Genomic DNA, 20,485 nt, shown 5'->3' with positions numbered 1-20,485 from the left:
ATGTATATACGTCATTTATATATATTATATGCCGATGCATAGAAAAAAGACTGGAAGGAGACATATCCAACTGTTAATAGAGTTAAGTTAGTTGTGGAGGTGAAGTGTCTGGGGATGATGAAGGAGAGCTTCACGTTTTACTCTATAAACTTCTATATTTGGATCTTTTACGATGAGAACATTATCATCTACTACATATATAATTAAAAATAACAAAATCTTAACTGCTCCTTTGAAAAAGCTTGACTTTTAGTTTTCTTCCTATATGCCTTCTCTTAAAGCTTGGCTGCCTATTGAAAGATGAAAACAAAATTACTGTCTCTTCTAGAAATCTAAAGGAGCATCATAAAATTTAACTAATTAGGCCACTTTTTTAAGGTGAACTGGCTACCCAATGAGATGGCTAACAAGTTGTGTTGAGGTCGATCGATGGCTGTGGGCGGCAGGATGTGGTTCCCTAATGCAGATGGCTTGTTCCAGGTGAGGACGATGGTGTCATCGTTCAACAGCCAGGGGGGTGTGGTGTGTTCTGTGACACGAGTTGTTAGCTCAGAAGGAGCTCCCCCATCCTTGGTTCCAACATTCTTCCACCTTGGTCGCTGGTGTAGAAAAAAGAAAGAAAAGGTGTTGCCACAGCCTGGTGTCGGGGGGGTGACGCAGGGAGGGCAGCTGGTGCTGCACCAAGACGAGAGAAAGAGCACAGTCTTTCAGCAGCCTTTACTAAAGAGCGACATGTTTCACTTGAGAAGAGGAACACAGTGTCTTTGAGTTCATGATGGTTAGTTTTTCCTCTTTATCCTCTTCTGATTTTCCACTCAAGCTAATCAACCCACGGTGTGCTCCTTCCTATTTAGGAGTTAAAGAGCAGAGTTGCTGGAAGGGACCTGGGTCCACCCCTGTGACTGGGAGGGCAGTAAGTGGATACCTGGAGAGGTGACCGACATCTAGGCACAGAGCTGGGACTTGCTCTCAGCATCCTGGAGCCTGGAATGGTGCTTTCCTGCTTCTTCACTTCTCTAGTTCTCTTGAAGGCAGCCCCTAATGATACCCGGCTGAAAGAACCACATTAACCAGACAAAGATAAGGCTCAAAGAGGTTTTCTTGTTCTGTGGTCATTTGGCACTTTCTCAGATCACTGTTAGTTGCAATAAAATATAAGCTTTAGTGTCTTTACTTCTGTGTCTTTGTGTCAGTACAGACCAATCGAAAATAACTGTTTTCCATTAACCTGGCAGTAACACGACCCGGCATTTTTTGTTGTTGCTTTTTTGAGGAGGATTAGCCCTGAGCTAACATCCACTGCCAATCCTCCTCTTTTTGCTGAGGAAGACTGGCCCTGAGGTAACATCTGTGCCCATCTTCCTCTACTTTATATGTGGGATGCCTACCACAGCATGGTGTGCCAAGCGGTGCCATGTCCGCACCCGGGATCCGAATGGGCAAACCCCAGGCCACCGAAGCAGAACGTGTGCACTTAACCACTGCCTGGTATTTTTTGTTAGCTCTCTGAGGCCCCCTTTATAGCATTATGGTGGGAATTTACATCTGTTTCTATTTCTTTCTAATCCTCATGTAAATGAAATAAAATTTAACCAACCTCTTAAAAATCAACCAATTTTCATGCAAAAATGCAAGATATGTTTTTTCTGGCTAAGATTGTTTCGACAGGTATTTCCATTATCTGACTGTGTAAATTGAAGGGAATAAAGAGTAATTTTTGCTGGGTTCATTTTGTTTAGCACACAGAAGTCTGTCAGGTCAAGCCAACGACAGTGCTTGATGGGCAGGCTTTGCCGTGAGCCAGTCTGCATGTGTGAATTTCCTGAGGCGAAGGCTCCACGACCCAAAGGACAGCAGTCTGGCTGGTAATGCTCCAAATGCTCGGCCCAGGGGGCGGCTTGGGTAGGTGTGATGCTAAAGCTGATGGAAAAGTGATATTGCTGCTTCCCCTTCTGGGCCTTCGCTTCACATGTGTGAAAAAATGCGATGACAGCATTCTGTAACAATAACATAATAATAATGGTAATAATAGTCATAGTGATAGTAATAATAAAAAGAAAGTGTTGGCAGGTGATCAGAGAGGCCTTGACATTACCTTCTGCTCTCTCCTGAGCTCTTCATGCTTCTAACAACATCAGCAATGTATTTTAGTGGAAAGAGCCCCAGGCCAGGAGCTGGGAAAGCAGGCTGCAGTCTCTGACTTGCCACTAAGGAGCTGGTTCTTGAGAAGCCACTTCAACTCTGAAGAATTACTTTTGTCTGTTATCTCATCATAGTCTGATCTCTGGGTTCCCTTCCACCTCTAAGATTTCGAGGCCTGTGCCCTCAGAACTTACTTTGTCTTTTATTCTCAGCATCAGGACTAAGGTGCCGTCCCAGGGAAGATTTCATTCTCCTCTTCCTGGATGGTTTGACCCAGTAGTCCTCAAACCAGAGGACAGGAATTGAAGACTTTTTTTTTTTCCAGTATAGTAAGAAGTGGGTCAGTAGGAGACCTTGAGAAATGCAGATGAATCAACCTGTTTTAAGTTTTGTCATCCTTGATGAAAAAAAAAAAAGATAGGGTCTGTCCTTGCTAGGATGTGAATCATAACACACAGAGGAGACAGCGATGTCTGTACCCAGCTGGTCCCAGGGTTGTGGTAATGCAATACCTTCTCATATTCCATCTCCCAGCCAAGATGTTGTGCAACTTGGATACGCAACCACCACACCTCTTTTTTCATGTGATGGCTGCGTGTTGTAAGTGGACTGACTTCATTAATTGCCCTGGAAAGCTTTAAGAATGAGATGGGGCTTCTCCCAGGTATATTTAATGTGATACAGACTGTCATCCTTCAACTTCATTTGGAAATATTCAGTGAGTGGACATCTGTAGCCAGAGATGAGAGGGGCCTTTCAGACATGGATAGATCAAATTCACCCACGAGGAGGGAAAAAAGAAGGAATCAAATTATTGTCGCGTTAGATTCTGTGCCAAGAGAACTGTGTGGAGGAAGTCTATCCTCTGGTGATTCCCCGGAGAGTAAGATAGTTTAGCTTATTTTTAGAGGTTTCCTGAACAAAAGGAATCCAAATAGATTTCCATATGTCCTAGCTGCTTATTTGAAAACGAAATATTCAACCCACTTGGAGCTCTTTCCTTTCAGAAATTCCCAGAAAATTTCACAGTAGCATCACAAATGAAGTCTCTCTGTCATTAAGATTTCATCTTCTTTATTGGGGCCATCCAAGGAGTTGGGAAGAGGTTAGACACTGAGATGTAAGACCCCATAATTTCTGAGACAAAGGACTCCTTCTGAGTCATTGATCTGGAAATACATCTATAGGACCCAGCCTCTGAGGACGGCATGTGATAACAACCATTGATTACTTAACAATCTGAGAGCAGGGCGGTTCAGGAAGTTGTGTGGGCTGAGCTTTTTGATCCTAACTTAACTACAGGAAAAATAAACAAGCATGCTGAGTCATTTATCTTCACAGTTGCTAATAAAGGTAGTGGGTTCCTTGCAGTCATGTTTATATTCTTATTTTTAACCTATGACGGCAAGAGACCAGACAACTGACTTGACCACCACAGCAACTCGTAACAGTAGCCAAGTAGGGGGCCATTAAGGACTGTGCGGTAGGACTAATGTGTAAATATGTGTCCAGCAAGGTCTGGGATAGGAAACTTCAGAAATAACATAAAATCCATCAATAGGAGACTGGTTAGGTAGATTATGGCACATCCTGTACGATGGAATATTGTGTCATGGGTCATCTTCCCCAGACACACCTGTGATGAGGATTCGTCTGCATGTGATTTATTACAGAAGTGTTCCTAGACAAGCAGGGGGCAGGCAAGAGTGGGGAAGAGAAAAAAACCAAGTCAGAGAGTGATTTCAGATAAAGTTCCGGCACTCTTCTGGTCCCTTTGGGGAACTCTGGCATATAAATTATACCAATGGAGGCAAGGAGCTGGGCTTTCATAATTCTGCAGACCGCCCCAGTTCTTGGTGCTTTCAGGCAAAATGGCTCCAGAAGCCCAAGGGCAAGCCCCAGAAGAGAGGTGCAGGTGCAGGTAGCTTAAGATCAGCACACACAAGCCAGGGCATGGACACATGCTGGAATGGTGAAGGGATTGGAGGGTTCTGGTTAGAGTGCCTGCTTTACTATGCAACCATCGAAAAGGATGAAGTTGAGTGTGAAGTCCTTCCTCTGAAAGTTTTTTATGATAAACAGTGAACGGAAAAAGCAAGTTACTGAGTAACATATTCTGGGGTGTTTCCCGACACTGAGCAATTCTCCAACACCAGCTGGGTATTCAATGATTTCGTTCGCTTCTGACATTGACTACCTGGAATTAGCACCAGATCCCACAAATTGAAGGGCTCAGTTCCACAACACTGCCCCCAATTCAGATGCCAGTCTCAGGTCCCAGGTTGCCACTTGTACTCTGGCTGACTGGCTATAAATCGGGTTCTCAGGATCCCCTCCTCAGGTTCAATAAGTTGCTTGAATGACTCACAGGGATCAGGAAGGCATCTTACCTACATTTACAGGTTATGATAAAGGATACAGCTCAGGAATAGCCAAATGGAAGAGATGCACAGGGCAAGGTCCGAGGTCTGTGGGAAGGGGTGCAGAGCTTCCAGGCCCTCTCTGGGTGTGCCACCCTCCCAGCGTCGCCATGTGTTCACCAGCCTAGAAGCTCATCAAATCTCATTGTCCAAGAGTTTTTCTAGAGTTTAATCTCCAGTTCTCCTGCCCTCTTCCCCTAGGTTGGAGGATGGAGCTGAAAGTTCCAACTCTCTAATCACTTGGTCTTTCTGGTGCCCAGGTCCACCCTGAGGCTGTCTAGGGGCCCCACTTACATCATCTTGTTAGCATAAACTTAGATGTGATCAAAAAGGGCTGCTTACGAAGAAAAAAAGATGCTCCTATTCTCAGGAAGTTCCGAGAGTTTTAGGAGCTCTGTGCCAGGAGCCAGGGACAATGATCAAATATATTGCTTATTATATGTTGCTAGTGCCACTGAGTAGATTCTGACTCCTAGTGCCCTGTAGACAGCAGAGCAGAGCCCTGCCCAATCCTTTTGCACCATCCTCTCACCTTCGGGTGCTGTATCAGACAATACTCTGTTGATGTTCATAGGGTTTTCATGGCCTATTTTTTCGGAAGTGGGTGGCCAGGTCCTTCTTCCTAGTCTGTCTTAGTCTGGAAGCTCCACTGAAACCTGTCCACCATGGGGGACTATGCTGGTATCTGAATGCCAGTGGCAGAGCTTTCAGCATCACAGCAACATGCAGCCACACAGTATGACAACTGTCAGATGGGCGGTACGATTCCCTGACCGGGACATGAACCCAGGCCATGGCAGTGAGAGCATCGAATCTTAACTGCTAGACCCCCAGGGCCGGCTATTGCTTATTATACTATACATATACAGTTAGATATTGTTTTTTTTTTTAAATAAAAAGAAATGTGTATGTATATGTGTGTGTACAAAGAAAAAGTCTGGAAAGAAATGGACCCAACTGTTAATTGTGTTACCACAGGAGAGATTGGGACTGGGGCAGAGGGGTGGAGAGGTAGGTGGAGACGTTCAGAGTTTATGAGCAAGCGTATTATGCTTTATAACAGGAACGAAAAATAATGCAATGTACAAGATTTCTGCCATGTGACTCTAGCGTATGCCTCTGGAGTCAAAGGGCTTCTCGGTCTGCAGTTCTAAGAACCAGACAGGCCACACTGAGTGAAAGGAGCGCATGACTGCTTGGTGAATATAGTGATATTTCCCTGCAGTGAACAAAACTTTGAAGTCTACAATTACATGCAATACTGACTGGAAATTGTGGCTTCAGTGGTCTCCATTCCGGATGCCTGGTTGTCATTTTAGACCGTCTTAGGAAAACATATTTTTAAGGCTAGTACCTCCTCTTCTTGCTTGAATCCCTGTCCATGGGATGTGTGTTAGTTTAGCCTCTGCCCCCTGTGGGAGACTGTCTGGGTGGAAAAGCTACTCTCATACTCTGCCGTCAGCCTAGATTGGGAGCCTGGCAGAATGCTTAATTTGTAGGTAAAATAAATTACCCACTTGATGGTAGATATTATAGATCCAGATTGATATAATCTCATCCCGTGGCCAGTAAACAACCAGGAGGACCATGAAAAGTCCTGCAAAAATGGCACTAACTTCCATGTTATCACAAAGCCTGAAACCTTAATGTATATGATGGTGTGTTAAGCTCTGGGCAAAGAGAACTTCATGGAGAAAGTCTATACACTCTTAGAATTGCAAGATTTGCATTAGACTAACTCTTGTTTCAATTTAACCACCCATCCATCTGTGCATCTATTCATTCACCCATCCACCCACCCATCCATCCATCCATCCATCCACCCACCCATCCATTCATCCATCCATCTATCTATCCATCCATCCATAGATCCATCCATCCATCCATCCAACTATCCACCCATCCACCTACCCATCCATTCATCCATCCATCTATCCATCCATCCATCCATTTATCTTTCTAATAATTATTGAGAGACTCTTATGAGCCAGGCATTGTGGTAGGCACTATTCCTCATATCCCAGCATTTATCTGTAGCAAACACTCTTAAAACTCACCTCTAAACCTCTACCTACAGGCTTCAGTATGTATTTGAAGCCATTTTAGGCCCTCCCACTCCTTCTCGTTAGGGTTTGTTTTCTCTGAGGTCAGGGTTAATGGTTCCTTTCATCTCGCGGTAGTACTATTCCAGATAACAATAAGTACCGTGTACTGAATGCTTATTATACATCGGGCACTTTGCAAAGCCTTCTGTACACCCTATTTCATTTAATCCTTACAGTGATCCTAAGAAATGTATATTATCATCTACATTTTAATCTTTTTTATTGTGAGATACAACATATATAAAGAAAAATGCACAGAAAACAAAGTATTGTTCTATAATGTATCAAAAGGCAAAGACATACATAATGTGGTAAAAAATAGAACATTGCCAGCACCCAGAAGTCCTCTCCATACCCACTTTAATTGCCACCCGCTCTTTACCTCCTCAAAGCAACCACCATCCTGATATATATGATAATGGTTTCTGCTTTTGTTTTTGTTTTACCATCTAAGCATGCATCCCTAAACACTATATTTTGGTACTGCCTGTTTTTTTTTTTTTTAAACTTTGCCTAAAATCATATGGTATGTTTTCTTTGGTGACTTTCTTTTTTGAACTCAACATTAAATTCTTAAGATTCATGCTTATTGTTGCATTAATTGCAGTCGATTCTCTTCCCTGCATGGTATTTTATTAAATGAATATACTACAATTTATTTTCCATTCCACTGTTGTTGGACATTTGTGTTTTCCAGTTTAACAGAGTGTTAAACCAAGCACAGAGTCCTTCTGAGCACAGGTCCCTGTGTGACTACAGAGTTCCCAGGTCTCTTATTTTTCAAAGGTTTTCTTAAGACTCTCCTCCTCACTCTTTACTCCCAAGGTCTTGAAGCCACAGCGGAGCTCCATCGATGGCTCTGTTGCGATTAGGTGCATACTTCTCTGTGCAATTTGAGGTTCCTCCATATCCTGGTGATGCTGAAGGTGTGTGTGGTGTGTTTTCACTCCTTGATAATCTTAGGCTTTTTTTGGAGGTTGTGTAAAGAGTTTTGAAGTCAAGTGGCTGCTGTTATCCCTCAGAGTAGGAACTTTTTTGATGATATTCTAAAAACAATCTTTCCTTTTTCACAACAAAGACTTTAATTACAAATTTTTTCTTTTTACTGGATAACGCATTAATACAAACATAAAGAGGTTCAAGGTATCATCAAAAATTTCATTTTCTAATTATTTATTGCTTTTGTGTAGAAATAACAATTGCTTTTTAAAAAATTTCCTTGTACCTTGGGACCTTATTATATTCACTTAACCGCTCTACTGGTTTGTCTGCAGTGGGTTTTTTTTTTGGAATCTTTACATAAACCAGTCCTGCGGTCAGAGAACGCTGACAGTTTTATTCCTTCCTTTCCAGCTCTTACCCTGTATCCGTTTTCCTTTTTTATTGCTGTTAGGCCCTCGAGTACAGTATTGAATAGAAGTGGTGATAGCGGGCGTTCTTTTCATTCCTGATCTCAGAAGGAAAGCATTTAACTTTTCCACCAATAATATTATGGTTTTTTCGTAAAAGTAAGGACTTACCTTCGATTCCTTAGTCTTCTATGAGTTTTTGTTTTTAATAATGAATACGTGATGAAGTTTATCAAATGCCTTTTCTGCGTCTATGGAGATGTCAATAGATTCTGACCGATGGATTTTTGAATGTTAAACAAACCTGGCATTTCTGGAACGAGCCTAACTTGGCTGGGATGTGTGTATGTAATGTTGGATTTGGTTTACCCTTACTTTACTTTAAGATTTTTGCGTCTGTGTTCATGAAGAAGACTGGCCTGAAACGTTCCATTCTTGTAATATTCTTAAGAGCTTTTGGATCGCACTTAGTCTGGCCTCAAAAAACCGAGTGGGAGGCTCCCTCTTTTTCTCTTCTTGGAAAGAGATGGTCTCAGAGTAGCATTATTTCTTCTCAGAGTGTTTGGTAGAATTCTCAGTGAATCCATCTGGACCAGGAGCTTTCTTTTTGGGAAGTTTTAAATTATGGATTCAACTACCATAATAATTATATCACCATTTATATTTTTTATTTTATCATACCAGTTTTGGTAAGTTTTATTTCTCTCGTAATTTGACCCTCTGTCTAAATTTTCTTTTCTTTTCTTTTCTTTTGAGGAAGATTAGCCCTGAGCTAACATCTGCTGCCAATCTTCCTCTTTTCGCTGAGGAAGACTGGCCCTGAGCTAACATCCATGCCCATCTTCCTCTACTTTATACATGGGACGCCTACCACAGCATGGCTTGGCGATGTCTGAATTTTCATAGAGTTGTTCATAATACCTTAGCACATTTTTAATTTACAGAATTTTGTGGGATTTGCAGTGTTATTTCTTTTTTATTCCTGACACTGTGTAAGTGCTATCTCTCAGCACTTTAAAGATACCATTCTATTGTCTTCTGTTGAGAAGTTAGCTGTCATTTTACTTTAGGTCTTTTTATGGTAATATGCTTGTATTCAAGATGTTACTTTTGTCTTTGATTTTCCGTCATGTCATTATGACGTGCCTGGGGTGAATTTCTTTTTTTGTTTATCCTGCTGAAATTCTTAAGGTTTCTTGAATTTGAGGTTTGATATTCTTCATCACTTCTGGAAATTTCTCAGCCATTATTTCTTACATATTGCATTTCCCCCCATTCCCTCCTTTTAGAATTTCATATACACATACGCTAGACATTCTCAATGTGCACTCTATTTCTGTTACCTGCTCTGTGTGTTTTCCATCTTTTTGTTGGTCTATGCTTTATTTTTTCCCCTCTATATTTTAGGTTACTAATGTTCCCTTAAAGCTGTCCACAGAATTTTTAATTTTGGTTATTGTGTTTTCAGTTCTAGAATTTCCATTGGTTCTTTTTAAAAGAAATACTTTCCATTTCTCTGCTGAAATTCTTAGTCTTGTCTCTTATCTCCTTGAAGATATTAAGCATTTAACAGCTTGTGCATGTTCACTGGAGTCCCCGAGTCTATTTCCACTGTGTGTTGTTTCTGCAGATTTTCAGTTCTCTGGTTTTGTCTCTTCACATGCCTTGTTACTTTTGGTTGCATGCAGGACATTGTTCTGATAAAATTATTTGTAGAAATAATTCCTATGATGCTGCTATCTTCCTCCAGAAAAGTTTCACGTTTTCTTCTGCCAGGTGCCTGAGAGCACTAACTGTCAGCAATTCCTTCAATCAGTTTCAGTGACTGAGCTCATTGGAAAGTGAGCCACAGTTCTGTATGGCCACCCTTACTTTTATTGTGTACACCTGTGAGAGTCCAATCCAAAGAGAGGGACACTCGCCATAAACCGCTCTTATTTCTGTCCCTGAACCCCAAGCCCTAAGGTGAGGCTCTCAGAATCACTGCTTAGCCTCCCGGCCAACCTTTCTAGAATGAGCAAACACCTCCTGGAGAAAAGCAGGTCTAAACATGTGTGGGCACATCTCCCTGGGCCTTCGTCTGCCCCAGATGGCAATTCTTTACTGTATTTTTAGCTTCCTGATATGTCCAAGTAGCTGTTTTTTATGGTTTTCCAGTGGTTCTAATTGTTCCTAGGAGAATTTTTGGTTGGAATTGCCTGTTCTCTGTTATTGGGAGCAGAGATCTTTTTATTTCCTTTTTTTTTTTGAGGAAGACTAACCCTGAGCTAACATCTGCCAATCCTGCTCTTTTTGCTGAGGAAGACTGGCCCTGAGCTAACATCCGTGCCCATCTTCCTCTACTTTATATGTGGGATGCCAACCACAGCATGGCATGCCAAGCGGTGCCATGTCTGCACCCAGGATCCAAACCTGCAAAACCCGGACTACCAAAGTGGAACGTGTGCACCTAACCACTGTGCCACTGGGCTGGCCCCTATTATTTCCATTTTACAGATGAAGATACTGAGACTTAGCATAACTAACGTCCCCTAAACAAATTGAAGGCTGAGTTACAGACTCAGTGGTCTGGGATGATTTGGAGTTTGTCTTAGGGAGTAACACACAACATTTTCTTTCTCTTTTCAAGATGCTAGGCTCTGTTTACCTGTGGTGATGGGGTCATGAGGAAAGTGCAGTGGACATAGCCTTTGCCACAGGCAAGACATGGCAGTTAAGAAATTGGGAGGGACTTAGTGTGGAGAAAAGGGAGGAGAAATAGGCTTCTCGTGTGGAGAGAGGAGGTCGTAGGGCTTAACCATTCCTAGGGGTAGAGATTAGGGGGCTCGTATTTCTGGCCACTGGCTGAGTCCTTTGTACCTGGACAACTTCAAAAGTCAGCTGTCAGAATGCAAAAAAGAAGAGGGTCACCCAATGTGACTATCTGACCAATTTTTTATCTGTTCTTTTGAAAATGAATGTTTAAAGACTTGGGGACATGAGACAAGAGCCCTGTGCTTTGGCCTCTGGTACACTATGACCTGGGCAAGTGGCTTTACTTCTCTGCATGTCAATATTGTCATCTCGAATGGAGATAATAATTCCTACTTTTTCCTATTTCATATGAAAAGTGCAATAGAGCTGATACTACTCATTATTCTACCGTGAAACCAGAGGAATGTTTTTGAGGTAACTTTGCGTCATCCCAATGATTAAAGCCCTTCAATGGTTTCTGATTGTTCTTGGGCTTAGCGACAAACCCTGTAAGTTCAGCTCACCATGCACTAGGGAGCCTGGCCCTTGCCTGTCTCCCCAGCCTCACCTTAGACCGCACTCCTGCAGTCATACAGACTTTCTGACTTCCTGTTGCTTCCTTGTCCTTGCCCTGCTCCCTTCCCCTGTAAGGCCTTTGTACTCGTTGTTGCCTCTGGCCAGGCAGTGACCTCCTTCCCTCCCGCCCAGCCAGATCCTGATGCATGTGGTACCATGTGTTCTGGAAGTCTTCCCAACCTCACAACTAGCTCAGATCCTGTGAGAGGCACTCACTGGACCATGTGCCCCTCTCCCGTAGGACCCCCAGAATTGTGGGTTTACATTTGTTGGTACCTTCTCTCTCACTGGACTTAAGCACCTGGGGGTAGAAACTGCCATTTTGCTCATTGTTGTCTCCTTAGCATCTAGCCCACTGCCGGGGGATAGTAAGCACCCAATAAATATTTGTCAAAGAAATGAAAGATGGAAAGAAATCGTGTTAATTTCATGCTAGCTGTCGATTTTGCCAGTTTATTAACTTGTTTTCTGAAAAGCGGGTTGGAGCCAGAAGCCCTAGGAACAGAAGATTTAGATTGTGAAAAAAGCAAAAGATGGTCTTCAAATGTCCTTGGCTACAAGTAATTAGTATTCAACCACTTCCACCGTCTGGAACCTGGTTTCCAGCGCCAAGAGAAAATGTGTTTAGAATTTAGACGGATTCTCCTGGAAACACCAGTAGCAACGCAATTGCTCAAATATCCAAGCTAGGCTGTGTGGATGAAAAAGTCTCTGTTCTTCATTTGTTCACTTTTTTTTTTTTTTTTTTTTTTACCTGCAGGCATTGCAGTGTGGATCTGCCAGGATAAGAAAGGAAAACTGGCCTTTTTTTGGGAAATGAGACCTCTCCTGCCACTTGCTAATCAGCTGAATGAACAGATGAACTAGTTCTGGTTGCTGCTGCTTTTGGCGCTGGTGCTTTCTCAGTGTCACCATGGTCTCTGACACCTCAGATGAGGTAGGACTGAGAACTGGAGAGAAGTTTCTCCTTTTAGTTTATTTCCTGGTGTGTGTGTGTGACAGCCTGGGAAGCCCTTTGATCACCGAACAGCTCTGAAGGCAGCCTGCCTGGGAGCTGAGAGGCAAGTAGCCAAACTTCAGAGGTGGCTATGGAATGGAGATGAACAGCGTGGAAACACTGCTCAGAGAAGGGCCGGGAAGCCCAAAGTTCTTAAAAGTAATGAAGCCGCTTCCAGGCAGGTTGCACAACAAGCTGATCAAGCCCAGTGTTTGAATCAGCCTTGTCTGAGCTCCAACCCTGTTTCTACCCACAGCACACTTCTGACACCAAATGTGTGGGTGTTTTCCCCACACCAAACCATTGTCTGACATCAGCTGAGTGTCCAATGATCCAGTTCAATTCTGATACAATCTATCTGGGGTCCGTGCAGACCCCCCAGGTTAAGGGCTCAGTCCCAGAAGACTGCCCCCAGGTCAGAGACCAATCGCAAGTCCAGGTTGTTACCTGTACTTCTAACCCACTGGCTAAAAATTTGGGGGAGTCTGTCTCCTCAGGTTCGATAATTTGCTAAAACGGCTCTCAGAACTCAGAGAAAACAGTTTACTTGCTATGACCCATTTATTGTGAAGGATTCAACTCAAGAACGCCCGGATGGAAGGGATGGATGCACAGGACAAGGTTTGTGACCAACCCAGGAGCGCATCAGATTTCATTGCCCAAGAGTTTTTATAGAGCTTAATCTTCAGCCCCAACTCTCCTTCCTGCAGGCTGCTGAGTGGGGCTGAAAGTTCCAACCCTTTACTTACTTGTTCTTTCCGGTGACCAGCCCCCTATCTGGGGGCTTAGGTTCATTAGCATAAACTCAGGGGTGATCAGTAACAGGACACTCCTACCACTCAGGAAATTCCAAGGGTTTTAGAAGCTCTGTGCCAGGGATGGGGACAAAGACCAAATATATTTCTTATTATGCCACAAATACCCTCCAGCTCTGCGACCTCAAATAAGACATTCAACCCCTTAGCCTATGAGTGTCTAGAATAAGGTCATTGTGCAGAATAAATGAGGCAGTGTACATGCAACCCTTGATAGAAAGGCAATGTTCCATGAAGGCAGTGGGATGCTGTTACCCCAAAGAGCGACAGGGCCTCCTCTGCCGGGCCGGTGAGGTCTGTAACGCAGGTTGCTGTGTGCTTTCTGCTGCCACACTCTGGGCATGCTTTTATCTTTTTAAAGCTAAATTTAAATGAACGAGGGTAACCTGGAAGGGGAAGAAGTGTTGCAAAAGGGTGACAGGCTATTGGACAGGTGGGTGTGGAGGTGGGAGAGGCAGTCATTGATTTGCTGAGGAAATATTGACCAGTGTCTGCCCTTTGTGGGACTCTGCACTTAGCACTGAGAGTACGGTGGTGGGCATGATGCGCAATGGTCCCGGCCCTCATATTGCTTATGGTCTAGTGGGGAAGACAGATAGGAAGCAGTAATTACGTGCTTGATTACCATTGGGTATGTATTTTGTATGTTATGTAGATGTGCAATGTGCCCTGAGTTCATGTGACACCAGGGCTGTAAGGAGGCTAGTTTGCTTTGATGAACGGCCCATGGGAGTGGCTGCTCAGAGATGATAAATGTCCCTGATGTCACTTTAGGATTTGCAGGTCATAGTCTCCCCTGTTTCTTCCCTTGACGTCAAGCTATCTAGAGAAGTTGATCATTCCAATTGCTCCATTAGGACATGGGGGCGCTGGGTTTCTTAACTAAACTCTGAATGGCACATCAGATTTATGGGTTCTGACCACCATATTGAAGTAGGCCTATTGGGGCCCCAGAAACTCTCTTCTTGACTGGTTTCCATCGAACTTGTCCACATCCTGGATTTGTGCATGCCAGCAGTCATGTGGAAAGGTCCATTTCAGCTCTCATGAGAACAAGGTCAGATGGTGCAGACAGGATTTCAGATTGGATAATAGGCCTGAGGTCAGGATCTATCAGAGAGATTCTCAGAGAGAAAAGACATGGTGAGAAAACATTTCCCATTCTCCTTACGTGTTCAAATGTCTTCTACACAGGAAGCTCTGTCAAGGCTGCAGGCATTTTCTTGGAGGTCACAAGTGGACCCTCTGTGCCCATCACTTGCCACCTTATATGTGTGATGCAGATGATCATAACAGCTGTAAAAATTAAAGATGAGACTGGAAGGAGCCGTCAACTGAAAGGAAAGGAATTATCCCAGAAGTCTTCCCTGCTCCTCTTCTGGGAGCCAACGAACTGGCTGCCCATTGGATGGAAAAGCTTTGCATTCTGATTGGGCCTCTCAGGCTTCTGAGAGCATTTGCACGGGGAGAGATTGCTCCCTGCTCTCCCCAGGGATTCTGCGGCCATTTCACCTACAGCTGTGTGGCCCTGTGTGGTTTATAAAGCACTTCAAATCCTGAGCTGGGCGTCAGGAAGCCTGTGTTCTGTTAGCAACTCTGTCAGTCACTCCACTGCTCTGGGCCTGAGACTCCTCATGAGGAAAACATGGAGATTACTAGAGTGAGTGTTTGCTGTGGGTAGAATTGTGTGCCCTCGAAAAAAGATATGTTACAATCCGGACCCCCAGGACCTCGGAATGTGACTTTCTTTGGAGACGGGGTGTTTGCAGAGGTAATGAAGTTAAAATGACATCGTTTGGGTGGGCTCAACTCCAATGTGATGGGTGTCCTTATAAAAAGGGGAAATTTGCAGAGAGAGACACCCATGGAGGGAAGATGAAATAAAGACATAAGGAGAGGGCAGCCATCTTCAAGCCAAGGAGAGAGGCCACAGAAGGAAGCAACCCTCCCAACACCTTGATCTCAGACTTCCAACCTCCAGAACTGTGAGGCAATCCGTTTCTGCTGTTTAAACCATCCAGCCTGTGGTCCTTGTCACAACAACCCTAGCAAGCTAATATGATGTCCTTAAGCTTTTTCGAGCCATGAACCCCTTTGATGGTCTAGCGTTAACCTTGGATCCCTTCTCAGAATAATGCTCAAATGGAAAAAATAAATACATCAGATTACAAAGGAAAGAACATTTATGGAAATACCATTATCAAAATACCAAACATAGACATTTGTGATGTAGTAACGTATGCACTACTTTAATAATGGATTAAATAGCAAGCCGTAGCGGCAAGTCTAAAACAAGCATCAGTCCCAAGGAGAGGTGAAAGGTGAATGATATTTCAAGCTATCTGCAACGGCCATAATGTGACACGACCATATTATGATTTTTATTGGCGGCAGACACAGATGCTGCCGACGTGATCTGTTGCCTACATGCAAAGTTAAAATGCTAAATATCCATTGTTGGTTAGCGGAAGCAAGGATTTTTTTCATCCAAGCTTACCTTCCTGAATTCTATCCATTCCTGGACTGGACGGTGTCTAGGGGCCTTTTGAGATCTGAGACTAGGTGACTGGATTGGTTGCACTCTGGGGCTGGTGTTTGTGGCTCCTTGCCTGGGTCCCATTAACCCTCTAGCTTGGGCCTTGGGGACATGGCCCCAGGGGCTGGTGGTCGTGGCCATACCCTCCTCTTCTCAGGCCCTCTTTGTTTTCATGGCAGCAGGCCTACTTGGTTTCTGGGAGTTGCTCCATACTCAGTTGAAGGCACCAGGGCATTGCTGCTGCTCCTGAGGACTGCTCCTTATGGCTGGTCTGTGAGTCAGCAAAGGAGGTATATTGAGAAGGAGCCTCGAGTCAGTTCCTTTGGCAAAGCCACCCAGGTCCCTGCTGTGTGACTCAGATGAACCCTTCCCGGGATCCCGCACAGGCAGGAAGTAGCTGATTATCTATCCCAGGAACTTCATTCCTAGCCTTGTGATGGAGCCAGCTGTCCATGAATCACGGCCCTCCAGTCAGCTGGTCTCCACTCACACACGTGTCAGGGCCCAGGTCTCCTGGAAGTTTCGCATGAGCTCATCTAGTTAATGCAAGTAACCACACACTCCCCTTTCCCCACACAGGTTCTTATCTCAAGAAAAGGAAACCTTGGTTTGGATCTCGTGTTTTGAACGCAGGGATTAGATCACCACCAATGGAAACATTCTCCTTCCGGCATAAGGGAGGATCCTGTTCTTCAGATAAATGCGCAGGTTCCATTATCTCCATTTGGAGGAATTTGGATGGAATATTACAGTATTGCATCCATTCTAAGACAAGCCTCTTTCATGCCTGAATAGCTCTGAAATCAGAATGTCTCTTTCAATCCCTGGCGTCTTGTATTTGACAAAATAGGGTGCATAAACAGAGAATTAGAGGATGAGGGGACAGGGAATTAGAGAATTTGGGTAACAACAGCACACAGCTTCTGCCAGCCCTAGAGAAGCCTTTTGTCACTTAGAGTGGGCCCCCAGCCAAACGCTACCTTGATTTTGTTGGATTTTTGGCCTTTGAATTAGGTTCATGGGTGGCATGTTTTATAGATAAGATAACAAATGGGAAAAATCTTCAAAAAGAAGCATGACATGGCAATGGAGGGGGTTCTTACTTATTGTATATTTGGGTCATAAATATATTTTAGATCGTAATTTAGGAAATATATTAAAGTGCAAAATGTGTGTTTGTGGATCTATTTAATAAGAGGATCATGCTTAAAGAAAAAAAACTACAACTGTCCTTTGGCGGCTGTCAGGCTGCTTGCATGTTAACTGCTGACTTTATTGACCATCAGCTAAGGTAACCTGCATCTGAGTTCTGCCAAGGACCAAGGAAATCTTTGCTTTCTCAGGGCAACGGCCTCAGGGCAACAGCAGAGAGACTGCAGCTGCTAGTGGAGTTAAATTGTCTCCAAAAGAGGAGAATACTTGCATAGTAGTTAGAATTTTTTTAAATTTTTGAAATAATTATAGATTCAAGGAAATTGCCAAAAAAAAAAAAATACACAGAGAAGTCCTTGTACTCTTCGCCCGGCTTCCCCCAATGGTAACACCTTACATAACCATAGTACAACATCTCCACCAGGGTGTTGACATCTCTCCACAGAGCTTATCCAGATTGCCGATGTTTTATATGCATTCGTGTGTGTGTGTGTGAATAGTCCTATGCAGTATTATCATATGTGTAGATCTTATAACCACCACCAAAATCAAGACACAGAACAGTTCCATCACCACAGGGCTTTCTCATGCCATCCCCTCACGGGCCGCCTCCCCATCTCCTCCCTAACCCCTGGTGGCCACTAACCCTGTCTCCATCTCTATAGTTTTGTTATTTCATAAATGTTACATAAATGGAATCGTACAGCACGTCACCTTTTGGTTGACATTTTCCGCTATGCATAATTATTTTGAGATCCATCCAAGATGTTGTGTGTACTAATAATTCGTTCCTTTTTTGTTGATGAATGGTATTCCATGTCATGGGTGCGCCACAGTTTATTAATCATTTATCCACTGAAGGACATTTGGGTTATTTTTCGTTTTTGGCTATTATGAATAAAGCTGCTATCTGAATGACAATTTTAAGGCTAAAAAATGATACTAACCACTCGAGCAAAGGCTTGCTGAGGGCACGCTGCATTTTATACACATTTTTATCCCATAGTAACGTGGCATAGAATTTGCGCCCTGATGCTCAATAAATGCTTGTTTAGGGAGTGGATAGATGCATAGCAGACATTTCAAGGAGACAGTCCGGTGGGGTGGTTAAAATAAAAAATTTAGACTCGGTGGTCCGGGGTTCGCCGGTTTGGATCCCAGGTGTGGACATGGCACCGCTTGGCAAGCCATGCTGTGGTAGGCATCCCACATATAAAGTAGAGGAAGATGGGTATAGATGTCAGCAAAAAAAAGAGGAGGATTGGCAGCAGATGTTAGCTCAGAGCTAATCTTCCTCAAAAAAAAAATAAATAAATAAAAATAAAGATTTAGACTCAGGCAGAGTAGAACTTGAGGCCTGACTATCACTTCCTGGCTGATCTAACGCAGACCTCTGTTCCTCATCTGTAGAATGGGATAATAACAGGATGGCTGTTGCAGGGCTGCTGTGAGAATTAAATGAAGAAATGAAGGAAGCTCTTCCCAGTGTCACTGTTATGCTGTACTTGCTTAATAAATTTCAGTCATCACTACTATTTGTAAGTAGATTGTGGAACTATGTAAGATCATGACGATATAATAGCTAATAGCTTTTTATTGCTTTTATTCTGAAATGATTTTATCCTTCAAATGAAGCCATATGATTATAGTTGATATTTATGCATATTTAAGTTTCATGTTCATATATATGCAAATATTTTAAATATCTTAAGTGCCTTCTTTTTAAAATGATAATTCTTGCTTAACCTTATGATGTTATCTTATGAACATTAATGGCCAAATATAACTAACAGGCATATCTTTGGACATTTGGAAGGATTGAAATGTTCTTTTCTGTGCAGCCTTTCAGAGGTTTCTGTCATCCTTGGAAAATGGCCTCTGCTCTTGTGAAAACGGGCTGAACAGAATTTATTTTTCCCTTTTCATCAGATTATAAATTCATTTGGATAAACAGAAAGTGTCTTGGTTCCTTTTCTTTTTTTCTTTTTCAGAAATTTGGTTGCTGTCTGAATGCTTAGAGGGGAGAGGAACTTTTCCTGTCTTGCTGTGCTCAAGGCTTGTGTGCCTGGGGTCACGTTTCGGGGGAGTGTCTCTGGACACTCCTTGGTTACCTGGAGGAATGACCTCCTGGAATGTCAGTGAAGTCCTGAGTCATAGGCACCCTCCCACCACACTCCTTGAGGCAGCCATTAGAAACTAACCATTAACTAGCTACCAGGGCAGGCGGAGGCGAGTCAAGTTTCCAGCTGTTTGACAGATAAAGACCAGTGATATTTACCATTACATAAATGGAGCCAGACACACTAAGGCCCTTCTGTGAGGGAGGTGTTGTGCTAGGCATTGTTGGGTTTATCAACATTACTTAGACTTTGTGCTTGCCCCTGTCAGGACGCGGTGTGTGTAGGAAAGGTTGTTAAGGAATGCTTCTTGGAGGAATCTGGGCTTTGCAGGATAGAAGAGACAGATATGGGAGATAAGGGGTTCCAGAGCTTGTCCACATCACTCAGGCCACACCTGACTAGGTACTTTCCTGCCCTGGTATTTTTGGTCAGCTTCCTCTTCTACCTAAAATGCCCATCCCTGGAGAAATTCTACTCATTCCTCAGGAACCAGTTGATGCCAAGTCCTGTGTGATGCCTTCTTTACCTCTACCTGAAAGAATTATTTGGTATTTTCCTCTGTGGTGACAGCCCTTTATTATAATATACATATGATATTATAGGATATATATCAAATATAAAGATTATAAGAATATATATATAATATAATATCTTTAGCCTATTGATGAGATGGAATATATTAATTGACTTTCAAATGTTGAACCAAACTTGCATGCCTGGAATAAATTCCACTTGGTTGTGGTGTACAATTCTTTTCATACATTTTTTGATTCAGTTTGTTAATGTAATTTTTTTTCATTTTCTTTTCTTCTTCTTCTCCCCAAAGCCCCCCAGTACACAGTTGTATACTTTAGCTGCAGGTCCTTCTAGCTGCCTATGTGGGATGCCGCCTCAGGGTGGCCTGATGAGCGGCGCCGTATCTGCCCCTAGGATCGGAAGCAGCGAAACCCTGGGCTGCCAAAGTGGAGCTCGTGAATTTGATCACTCAGCCACGGGGCCAGCCCCTGCTAATATGTTTTGAGGCTTTTTACATCTATGTTCATGAGAGATACTGGTCTGTAGTTTTCTTTTCTTGTCATGTCTTTGTCTGGTTTTGGTATTAGGGGAAATCTCATAGAATGAGTTAGGAAGTGTTCCCTCTGCTTCTATTTTCTAGAACAGATGGTGGATAGTTGGTATGATTTACTCCTTAAAAGTTTGTCAAAATTAACCAGTGAAACTGTCTGGGCCTGGTGCTTCTGTTTTGGAAGGTTATTAATTATTCATTCAATTTCTTGTTTTTTTTTAAAGATTGGCACCTGAGCTAACAACTATTGCCAATCTTTTTTTTTCCCCTGCTTTTACCTCCCCAAATCCTCCTGGTACATAGTTGTATATTTTAGTTGTGGGTCCCTCTAGTTGTGGCATGTGGGACGCCGCCTCAGCATGGCCTGATGAGTGGTGCCATGTCCACGACCAGGATCCAAACCAGCGAAACCCTGGGCCACCAAAGTGGGGCGTGGGAACTTAACCACTCTGCCATCCGGGCAGCCCCATTCAA

At 43.3% G+C, this 20,485-nt stretch overlaps 1 protein-coding gene across 5 annotated transcripts in view; it reads left to right on the top strand.

Moving 5' to 3' along the window:
• PFKFB3 (6-phosphofructo-2-kinase/fructose-2,6-biphosphatase 3) overlaps nucleotides 1–18,836 on the top strand; it is a 115,962-nt gene extending 97,126 nt beyond the window's left edge. For 2 of the 5 annotated variants that reach the window (XR_011499248.1, XR_011499246.1), the window contains exons 15-16: nucleotides 12,086–12,262; nucleotides 14,332–18,836. Coding sequence is in view for 2 of the 5 variants with exons in the window: in XM_070500985.1 (XP_070357086.1) it covers nucleotides 12,086–12,145 (60 nt within the window). In the remaining 3 variants the exon portion in view is untranslated. Of the gene's footprint in view, nucleotides 1–12,085 lie in introns of all 5 variants that reach the window. The other 3 variants (XM_070500985.1, XM_044762361.2, XR_011499247.1) reach the window with 2 other exon arrangements.
• The last annotated feature ends 1,649 nt before the right edge of the window (nucleotides 18,837–20,485 follow it).

The sequence above is a fragment of the Equus asinus genome, chromosome 29, assembly GCF_041296235.1.
Source record: "Equus asinus isolate D_3611 breed Donkey chromosome 29, EquAss-T2T_v2, whole genome shotgun sequence".
Lineage (NCBI taxonomy): Eukaryota > Metazoa > Chordata > Mammalia > Perissodactyla > Equidae > Equus > Equus asinus.
The sequence above is the reverse complement of the archived record's forward strand: the minus strand, read 5'-3'. Positions and strand labels throughout refer to the sequence as shown.